Here is an 11642-nt window from a genome sequence, read left to right on the forward strand (position 1 = left end):
AAAAAAAAAAAGAAGAAGAAGGATAGGGAAATAAAAGTAATTTTCGGCCTGACAAATTGTGCTGCCGGAGGTGCGTTGTGGTGCTATTAATTTCAGTAGCACCCCAAAGACACCTCCCGCGCGCAGTGCGATCGGTCGCACGGATACATTCTAGTGTGGTGCGATTGCAAAACATCGGCATGCAGTTTCATTCTGAAGTAAACTTTCTTTGTAACACTCCATTTGTGTATTTTAAATTAAGAAAGGCATTTCATTTTTTTTTTAATCCAATCAAAAAAATAAAAAAAATCGGGCAACTAATCGATTATGAAAATAATTGTTTAGGCCTAGAAAAAAAAATTAAATATGCAATATTTCACATTTACCTGCCTAAAAATATGTTTAAGTTTTATATTTTTTGTCCTGAACATAAAAAATAAAAAACATTGTACATTCCCTTTAAGGGGAAATCTGACCAGATCAAAAGAATATTAACAAACCGGGTTATAACATTCAATGACCAAACTATGGCTAGTAGCTAGACCAAAGGAATGGAACCAAACAGTGGCGCTCCTAGCTGGCCATACACTGCTAGATTATTATATGAACATTCGTCTGAAATATCTTGTCTCAACATTCCATGTTGCTATCAGAGACTGTTTTGGAAATGAACGGGGATGCTGGAACAAAATCCACATTTACTGTTACAATTTAATTCATGCGATAAAAAATTCCATCCAATCGTGGATTTAAACCCATTAACTATTAGAAGACAGAACTTCTACTGGTGTATGGGCAGCTTAAGGTTGCTTTAACATCTATTACCCCAACACACATACCGAGCTAACATTCATTTTGAATGGCTCCCCAACACACCTTAAAATACCTGCGGTGAAACACACCCCAATTCACAGTAGTGCACTACTGCAGGTCAGTTTTAATAGTGTTGGTCCAAATTTAAGTCCGTTGTGGTGCATTGGCAGCCCATTCAAATAAATTGGCTACCTTATGTGCTAAAGCATCACATGGGACTGCACACATGAAGAGGCCCTAAAGTAAACACTTGATTTGAACTACATTTTATTAGCAAAGTTTTAAAAACATACAGAGAGGAATTTATCAAAACTGGAGCAGATGCAATCTTGAGTAGTTGCCTATGGCAACCAAACAGCTTCTATCTTCACTTGTGCTTCGAAAATGAAGACAGAAGCTGATTGGTTGCCATCGGCAACGGCTCCAAATTCTGTCTGCTCCAGTTTTGATCAATTCCCCCCAATGCGTTTTGTGGCACATTGTCACTTCTTCAGTTGCAGGGCACATGATCTAAAAACTAAAGAGATATTAACAACTTCAGTACTGGCATGTTACACCACTTTCATTACCAAGCCATTTTTGCATGCACTCAACCGCACCTCCCACACAGGTGGGCCGTCAGGGTGTGCATATTTATGCAACCACTATATTGTAAGTTTTTTCTTTTTTCCCTCGTTTAATAATTTCAGTTTGGTTTTAATTGAATTGTACAGATTTTAGTTCACAATAAAGGTGAATTTATAAAGTGATTTATCTTCTGTTTTTGTTTACATCTGAAAAACCTGGTATTTTTACAGGGGTGTGGAGACTTTTTACAGCCAGCGTATAGAGGTTTCTTTTGGTGGTAGTCAATAAATATATAGATTTTTTTTTTTGGTTCTTCAGCAATAATTAAAAAAAAAACAAAAAAAAAAAAACAGTATCTCAATGAAAAACATCAGGACAATAGGAAAAGTCAAGGTGATCTAATTTTTTTTTTTTTTTTTAATGAAGAAACATGCCAGTTTTGAGGGGGTTGAAATATAAACTTTGGTAATGGTGCACAAGATACAATAAACATTCAGGTTATAGACAGAGGAAGGAAGGAAGGGGCAAAGGGATTAATGTACATGTCACATACTGTGGGAGGAGGGAAGTGAAGGGTAAATGTACAGATGTGCAGAGCAGAGATAGAATGGAGAGGGGGTTAAAGGGTTAAAATGTAAAAAAAAAAACTTCATTCTTTTCTGCTGTAGCTTGTTTTCACTAGTAAGTAATGAATGGATGACTTGTCCATTCATGACTAACTTTTCTCTCTGCTGCCTCTGATGTAAGAGGAGGGCTTGGCAAAGTAAACATTTCCATGTGATACCCAATCACAGTGATCACATGGCACAGAGCCAGCCTAATCGGCTGTGTGCCTGAGGCTGCTGCTCTTTGCTGTTGAATGACCATGAGAGCAGCGGCTACTGTGGACATTGGGGCACACAGGGGGCCACAATGAGGCTGCAGGCCGGCCATATATGTACAGTGACCGGTCCACAAGTAGTTAAAGCAAAATCCTATGTACAAAAAAAAAAAGATGCATAAAGTAAAATATCCCAATTCTACAAGTTCTAGAAGGTCACAGCTGAAAACTCGAGAACATCACAGTTAGAAACTACTTTTCTGATCCTCCAATTTAAAGCAAAACTAAAGTTTTCATTTTTTTCATGCAATTCCTGAGGCTCCATTCACACATGGCGTTTGCGTTTTCCACATGGAAAACTGTGCGGCACAAAAACGCACAAACTTTTAACATATGCACGGATGTGAGACTATTACTATAGCAGGAATGCACGTAATCCGCCTGGATAATCACGATTGGACTTTTTTGCGTGACACGTGTTTTAATGCCGCGTAAGTGTGAACCACATACATTTGAATGTATTGTTTTTTTATGTTTAACGCATTTCCGCACATAACCGCTAATGTGTCAATGGAAACTCAATGATAGCAAGACAAAAAAACATTCTTCACTAAAGTAGGGTATACACAGAACAAATTCTGGCTGGTTCCTGATGACCTGGCTGAAATTTACAAAGTGGATGCAACTGTTGACACCCTTCCGCCTGTCATCCCCCCTGGATCAGCTGATAGAAGGAGCTGCTTGGAAAATTCTCAGCCGAACAGAGCTAGCAGCCAATCAGCTTCTAGCTCCTTTTCGGTATTCTGACGGCAGCTGGTGTCTGCTGTCAAAATACAATGCAAGCAGTGGGGATTCCTCCATCGACACTTGTAAGTGTTGATGGAGGAATCTGTTCTATTTTTTCATTCAGCCCATGGGTTGAACAAAAAAAAAGGAAACCTGTATAACTGGCTGAGGGCCCATTCACACCAGACACACAGCATTTGGTGTGTGGTGCCCCACGCAGATGCGCCAATCCCAGCACATTGCACTGTTCTTTATTTTTTCCAGAAGCTCCAACCCTTTCCCATTCACAGTAAAAATATGTTTATGTCTGGATTCCTTTTGGAGACAAGTGACAGAACGATAAGACATATCTACCCTACAGGAACACAGAGAGCATGCTCAAAGACTGCCCCATAACTTACTAAAAGGTTTTATTGCAGCTTATGCCAATGCACAATGCAAATAGAAGGCATTTTGGGTCCATTCAGTATTTTGCATCGATACACAAAGAGAAAACATTTTTATATTGCAGCTTAACAATTCTTAGATATGGTGGCTGCAATAGTTTCCCTTCTTCATGCCTTTACCCCCCTGACGATTCTTCCAGTAACACTTCCTGTTCCTGTCCTATGTTCACTCAATGAGCTGCATCTATGGAGGAGCAGCGTTGTCACCCTATACTGCTCTTCTGCTTTAGGCCACAAGCAGAAGAGCTTTCATTACATAGAGGGGAGTTGTTTTGTAGTCCACAGAAGACAGCTGGGAAAGCTGATAACATTGTTGGAGATTTCAGGTCGTTACAGTGACTGAAGATTAGTGAAAAGGTTCAGCCAATTTTGGTACTTGCAGAAAATATACTTATTCAGAAAAAAAATTATATATATATAACGAATACAGCGAGTACATCTAAGGACTGTTATGTTGCAATTTATGTCATTTTTATTCTTGTAGTTTAGATATCCTCTGTGTGTTGTGGCAAGGCAGCCCATTCTTTTAGGATATAGATAAAAAAAACTGAGTGCCGCCTCCGTGTGTAAAACCTTTTATTAAAGTATATAAAAATAGGTATTTGTACTCACAAAGTCAGAGTCTCAGCACGCTTAGGATAACCACACTGTTGGTTGCGAGAGAATTACAATTCACAAGCAAATATAGTTACAACTAACATAGATTATTACGTTATAATTACCTTTAGATCTTTCATTTACTTTTTTGTTCAGTAACAGGTCCACTTTTCTCTTCTTTTATATGCATCAGAATGTTATGAATAATTCTAGTCACAATTTAGGGATAGTATGTAGTCATATAGGACCTCTAAAGATAAGGACCAGCAGTCTTTGGAACATACATTGGACTTACATCCGACTCCTGCTTACAAAGGGAGGCTATTACTGTACAGCAGGGGTAGTTGAAATGCTGCCGCGCTCGTGCCGACGAGGAGTGCCCGCCTTTTTGGGTCTGGTTCGTAGTACTGTACATACATTACAGGAAGTTTGCTCTTGTTAGACATGCAGACGAGGGGTGCCCACCTCTTCCAGATTACTGTGAGGTTTTTACTGATGTCTGTATCCTCATTAGAAAGATTTAAACTCACTTCCTGTCCTTCAGACAACAGGAAGTGAATGGAAATCTACCCCTAGGAAGGGAAATTCACTCTGTAAAAGGTGTCTTTTTCCCAAATCCAATTGTCACAGGGACAGAAAGTGAGTTGAAATCTTCTGAACAGGGGCACACACAACAAAACATACTTTACAGGGGGTAAACCCTTCCCTATGCTATCAAAAACAACAACAAACAATTTGGTGCTGGCGTTACACCTAAAACATGTACCTGTTCCAACTTACAAACAAATTCAACTTAAGAACAAACCTACAGTCCCTATCTTTTTCGTACTAGGGGATTGCCTGTAGTGGTTTTTTAATATATATAAATTTGGATATGTTATGCGTTATAATAATCTATAGATGTGTATAGTTTTATATTTATATGTGTGGTGCAACGACTATATTTTTGTACTAAAACACAGAGAGATGAGGGTAAAAGAGAGAAAACTTGCCGAGTAACAAGAAGTGTAAAGTGTCAGAATGCTTAGCGTCAGCCGAAGCCGCACGATTGTCCCATGCCATGTTAGTATAATCATCACACCAATTAGGTGTCCCCCAATTAGGTTTATGTGACCATTAGAACCAGCACGTTTGTACGGGCAAACAGCTCCTGGATGTTCTTGAATTGGTATGATGCGATTGTGAGGCTGACTAATCATTACAAGACAAGTCACAGGGGAGAGCTCCTCTGATTGGTTGGCTTAAGCCCTGCTCTCTGACAAGGTAAGCTATGGTTCTGAAGAAGGGGGTGTGCACCTGAAACGCGTTAACCAAGCTCAGAGCGGCCTGTGGCAGCTGTTTTATCTAGTTGGGGATAATTCTCTCACAACCGACAGTGGTTATCCTACTGAATATGCTGAAACTTTGACTTTGTGAGCACATATACCTATTTTTCTATACTATAAGATATTCATGGTCTTGTGAAACACAATGGAGGGAATTTCTCAAAACTGGGGCAGACAGATTCTGGAGCCATTGTGCATAGCAACCAATCAGCTTCTTTCTTCAGTTCAATGAAGATTTGAAAATGGAAAAAAAGAGGCCGATTGGTTGCCATGGGCAACTGCTCCAGATTCCCCTCAATGTATTGGAATCTATTAATCAAACAAAAACAGCCTTAAAGATCCATTGACACATGCCTGCAAGCTAGATGTCTGTACTGTGCAGGTGACGGGGGACAGTGCCTTATGTTCTAACAGGGCAAGGCACTGTGTAACTTTTTTTACCCCAAACTTTATTGAAATGTCAACGTGACATTTCATCCATGTCCATGTACTGCAGCTGAGCAGTAGTGTGGTGACTAGCACTTACATCAGATGAGCTCCGATGTGTTGCACATCACCCCAGCCTTGGGGTGTGAACAAGGCACATACAAAATAATCATTTTCTGTGTCCTTGCGGTGACTGGCGTTGGTCTGGTGCAGAAAAGCACTAGTTTCTGCACATAATGTGAACTAGCCATAAAACTGGCCATACACAGGAAATCGATCAACATTTTTACAGCGGCTGGCCCAGAAATTATTAGCCAAACAATGACTGCAGCCTCCGTTTGGGTATTCTGACAGCGACGGGCATTGGCTGTAAAAATACAATAGCCCATATCCAAGCTGTTTGGCGAGGAAGGAGAAATTTACTGGGATTTCTTTAGTTCAGCCCACAGGCTGAACGAAAGACATCAATTAAGGCCCATTCACACTAGTGTAGTGCGTTGTGGCAGCTCTGACAGTGTGCTTTGGATCACACACAATGCTGGAGCAGTCACTGTTTACATTTTTTTTCTTTTTATAACTTTATGTGGAGTGTACAAGATGTACACTCCATTCAAGTTCCCATTTGGCAGCACAGTGTACAGCAATCTGTGGTGGCGTCTATTGCACTGCATCGCAGCACAGAGCACCCACCACCCATGTTGTGGTGTGAATGGAACACATAGAAAGCAATTGTTTTCTGTGTGTCCTTCAGTGACCTGCATTGATCTGGTACAACGCAGGTCACCGCAGTATGTATGAAAAGATCCTTAGTGTGTGGTCATCTTAAAGTGACATTAAAAGCTAGATCCCTCCCTATCATACTGCTTTAAGGACTTACCTTGTGTGATGCCTCTTGACCCGAACATCTTCTTCTTCCAGTGCTGGTGACGGTCTTTGATCCACCACAGTCTCCTCGGGTCCCATAGAGTCTGTTGTGCGTGCGTGCTCCCGGCTGCGTCTATTCAGTGTCAGCAGTGCTCTCCTCCTATGATCTATACTGCACATGCACCCGCCTACACTTCCTCCTTCACAGCGTTCGGGAGCCGGTACTTCTACAGCGTGAACAAGCGCCGCTGACACCGGTAAGTTTGTTGGTATTTGTTTAATGTTGGGTCATATATCTACTGCTTACTAACAGTAAATATATGCCAAAAAAATGGACTTTAATTCTTCTTGAAAGAATAAGTGCACTTTCACCCCCTCCTCTTCTGAAGATGCATACTCAATGAGATCCGCAGACACAGGGAGACAAGCCCTATAGCCCTTTGGTGCAGTCCTGTGCAGGTGAAGATAGCAGAAAGAGGGTTTGGCATGGGAAATAAAAAATCCTCTGTGGCCCCGGGTGCCGGATCTCTAGAAGGCTGCCCATATACTGAAATTCTAACAGTGAGAGGCCCTGACAGCTCAACAAGATGTAATTACTCATTGGACTTTGGTTGAAGGAGCTAGGCTGAACATTTTTACCTAAACAGTGACTGCAGCCAATCATGCCATTTCCCCTGGATGGAGGAAACTCTTAGATTTTTTTTTTATTCAGCCCATAGGCTAAATTTACAAAAAAAACAACCTATTAGTGTATAAGAACTCTGGGCTACCCCTACACTGCAATTAGGTGCTTGTTTTTGCCTAGGGTCTAAAATAACAAAGATACACTCGCCTGAACCACAGTCCCACTGGGCTGCTAGAACGGTCCCTGTGGCCTTTCCTCCCTTGGTGATGGAATGTCCCTATATAATATACCGCATTATATGTGTTGACTTACGGATCCATAGACCACCAGAGTGGAGGGGGAGAGAGGCTGCAGGGACTGGTCTAGCAGCCCGGTGGGACTGAGGATCAGGTGTGTATATTTATTTTAGCCCACAATGAGCACTTAACCCTTGCAGTGTTGGGATAGCCCCACTACAAAGGGTGAAGTTTGGTTCTGCCCAGAGTTCTCGTTTCAGCATGCATCATCGGAGGGGATAGAAGGGCCCTGTTAGGTCAGGGGAGGTAAAAAGATTAAAGCTGGCTACAATGGTAGATTTTCAAACAAACTTTCATACAAAAAACTCTCGTCAGAACATTCACAAATGCCATCAGAGACTTGACGGATGTCATTTGAAATTTTGTTTGATTTTAACATTCAAGTTTGGAATGAATGCAGGTTCTCGAGAAAAAAACGCTATTAGAAAATTGAATGAACATTCCGAAAATTGATCTTTTTTCTAATATAATTATACTGGTGTATGTATGTATGTATGTATGCATGCATGCATGCATGCATGTATGTATGTATGTATGCATGCATGCATGCATGTGAAGAACTCCGGGCAAAACATTATTCATTCTTGTTCTTGCAGTGGGGCTTCCCCCACACTGCAAGGGTTAAAAGTGGCAAGGCAATCCCCCCTGATGCTAGTGTAAGGACTTGCTTTAAAAGGAGAACTATGAGGTGAGTGCTTTTCACTCACCTCATAGTTCTAGCCGACCTGTGACAATGAGACTGTCACAGGTCGGCTCAGTAGATCGGGAGGTGAGCAAACACATACCAGGTTCGCTCACCACTCGATCCTGTCACGGCTCTCTGCCGTGACAGGGGGAGGGGCTGGATTCCCCCCTCCCCGCTCCGATCCGCCAGCGCTGACTGGCGGAACGGACGGGGGAGGGGGAGGGTACAGCTGGCCCTGCCTCTAGATAGGCAGAGCCAGCGTTCACTCACGCAGCTGGGCGGATCCCGTCATCTACGTCGGGATCCGCTCCGGCGTCTCAGTATACCGCGAGCTGTAGCTTGCGGTATACTGAGCTTAGGGTAACGGGAGGACGCTAGTTTGTGTCCTCCCGTTACCCTAAGGAGAACTATGGGGAAAAGCCTTAACCCCATAGTTCTCCTTTAAATGAAGCCTCTTGATCAGATCATCATCTTCTTCTTACCTGTAGTTTTCAGGAGTCCCTCCAGCACTGGTGTCGGTCTCCAATCCAGCACTGACTCCTCTCTCTTCCTGGCACTTCCTGTCTCACGGTGCCTGTATGCGGGTGCACGCTGCCTCCATTGACTTTCCTTGTGTCTCTCCTCGGCTCCCGGCCGAAGATCTGAACTGAGCACGTGCCCGCCCCAAGATGCTTTGCGGCCACCTGAGAATCTTTGGACGGGAGCGCGCGGCGGAGACACACACAAGTTTGAACCTTTTTGTAAACTTTTTTTTTTTTTCTTTTATGTTTTTGCATATATCTGTTTGCTAGCAGTAGATTGCATGCAAAAATGACGAGGGTTTAATAACACTTTACCTGCTGGTTTTCATCTACAGGGGAAAAATAAAGTTATACTCACCTGAACCTCTGAGTTGGTTTGTTTTTAGACTGGTCCCTTCTGCCTCGCTCCCTCTCCACTGCATTGGTCTAAAAGGTGCCCATACACTCTTCGATCCTCCTTCGGAAATCTTCCATGGTCTTTCAAAACGATAATTGAACAGTTGACTGGACACCATTTTTACTGTAATCCCGCTTGAATGTTCTTGAAGTGTCAGGCTGGAAAACTTTTTTCAAATCAAACATAAATGGTGGCGTTTTCGTACAAAGAAAATTGCAGCAAGAACGATTATGGAAATTGACATTTGTCCGTGCTTGATGGGCCATTCGAGCTAGAATCAAAAGAGGGTTTTTGGCAACAACGAAAATTTCCAATGGAAAATCTATAGGTGTATGGCCAGCTTCAGGGCTCTGAATAATCACGGTCTATACACTGTGTATAGGAGGCGAGGACGCCGAGGGACATAGCATTGCTGTACCATAAGAGAAGAGAGGCTGGAGGGAGCTCTGTCACAGCTGGCCATCTCTGAGGCTCGGGGGAAAAAAATCAAACCTTATTTGCCTCTCTAGATGAAAACAACCACTTAACCCTTGCAGTGCAAAAATGTCACCCACAGTTCTTTAAGTGCACCTTCTCTGAAAGCGCATGTATTCTTAATGGACAAACAACCAACAACTGTAACAAGATCAGTACAGAGTTTTATACAGTTGGAAACCAGTAACATTAGAACCCACTAAAAAAAAAAAAGTGGAACCTAATATCATTTATTACAACAGCTTAAACGTCATCAATCCGCTTACTTCATCAGCGTTCTACAAAGAAACCGCGTCTACCATACGATGAAACGATTACAGCGGAAGGGAAAAGAAAGAAAGCCCTAGCTGTAACTGTTTGCTGAATGAGTAAACATTGGATGTTGGATGTGCCAGGACAATGTAGGCCTCAGTGGTCAGGCTGATAGAGCTGACACCTGGGAGGACTCCAGCGAGCTGTACACAGAGTTGTGAATGCGGATGTACGTTGTATTGCTGAGCCGCCACTATGTAGCAGCAGGCCTTTATTTAGACAAGCTGCTCAGCAGTAGTAGTGAGGGAGCCTCCATGTGCACAGGGCTGGGACGGAAATACTCCATGCAGCCCTGTGTAAACACGCAGGCGGCAGCCAGCACTTCTCCGCTCTGAGTTGGCACAAGTTGTGTTAGAGAGCGGAGGAAGCCATGAGGTGAAATGTTACAATGTGTCACTTCCCGGGACACCACACTACTTGTCACAAAGTTGCCAAAACAGTCACGTTAGGCTACGCGCTAGTCACAGAGAAGATTATCAGCACGTTCGGTTGTCTCTCGGTCACACAGTACTCTGCACATACCGGTCACATAGCACTCTGCACATACCAGACCCCCCTCCTCCGCCCCCCCAATCCTTAGGCCTGCGTCTCCCTATCCAACTCACTGCCTGGAAAGCTGTAAGGGGGGAGCCCCCCGCCGCTGGAAGGCCCCGTCCACAAACACTCCATTCTTGCCGAAGCAGCGCAGGTAGAAGTTCGGCTCCACGAAGTTCAGCTGAAGGTGCCTGCGGGAAATGAAGCTGGAGCGACCCATGTTGACGTCCACTGAGCCCTGGCTGGAGTCACGTCCGATAATCACTGACGGGGTCCTCATGAGGAACTCAAAGTCTCGGCCCTCCAGACGGGCCAGGATGGGCCCTTCAATGGCAGCGGCCGATAAGTTTGGCATAGAACGCCTGTTCTGCACGGGGCTGCACGGCGCTGAGCGGAGGGACAGCAGGGCGATCACCCCCGAATCCTCTGTAGCCTCCATGGCGGCCACGGCGCCTTGCTAGCTAGGATTGTTTTGGTTGTTGAAACTGAGTAACAGCAGGCGGGTACTCGGGCGGAGCGGAGGGAGATGGACTGGCCACAAGAGGAGGGGGGTGTGAGCTAAGACAAAGCTCAGGTAGATGACACAATGGGACATCTCGCTGTCCTTTAGCTGTCTAATCACAGCTCTAGTATTTATTTCCTGAAGACAAACTTGTGTCTTACTCTGATCATTTAATAGTTTGCAGCTTAAAGAGGAAGTTCATTCTAGAAGGACACAATCAACACTAAAGAACAACTCCAGTGCAAATCTTCATTAACCCTTAGTCCCCGTTCACACTTAGTCGTCAGCATTTTCGCGTGTTTTACGCACGTTTTTGTGTGATATTCGCACGTTTATGTACGTTTCCCCAAAATGGAAGCACGTTTTGGACGTGTTTCTGCATATGGGTGTATTGAGTGTTGTCCAATGAAAAGAAGTCCTGTTCATGACATAATACACTCCTACAAATTAGCCAAGGCCTAAAGGAGAATTATGAGGTGAGTGATTTTCACTCAGCCTCATAATCTGAGTCGACCTGTGACAACGAAACTGTCCCAGGTCGGCTCAGTAGATCGGGAGGTGAGCGAACACATACCGGCGCTCGCTCACTTCTCGATCTATCCCTGCAGAGAGCTGTGACTGTCACTCATGGCTCCCTGCAGGGATCCAACCCCCCGATGCTCCAGCGCTGACT

General features: G+C 43.7%; 1 protein-coding gene across 1 annotated transcript in view; it reads right to left on the reverse strand.

Moving 5' to 3' along the window:
- FOXK1 (forkhead box K1) overlaps nt 1-11055 on the reverse strand; it is a 61251-nt gene extending 50196 nt beyond the window's left edge. Inside the window, exon 1 of the mRNA XM_018566797.1 lies at nt 10539-11055. Within this exon, the coding sequence (XP_018422299.1) occupies nt 10539-10906 (368 nt within the window). The 5' untranslated portion in view covers nt 10907-11055. The remainder of the gene's footprint in view (nt 1-10538) is intronic.
- Between the last annotated feature and the right edge of the window lie 587 nt (nt 11056-11642).

This window comes from Nanorana parkeri, unplaced genomic scaffold (genome assembly GCF_000935625.1).
Source record: "Nanorana parkeri isolate BGI_ZX_2015 unplaced genomic scaffold, ASM93562v1 scaffold975, whole genome shotgun sequence".
Classification (NCBI taxonomy): Eukaryota; Metazoa; Chordata; class Amphibia; order Anura; family Dicroglossidae; genus Nanorana; species Nanorana parkeri.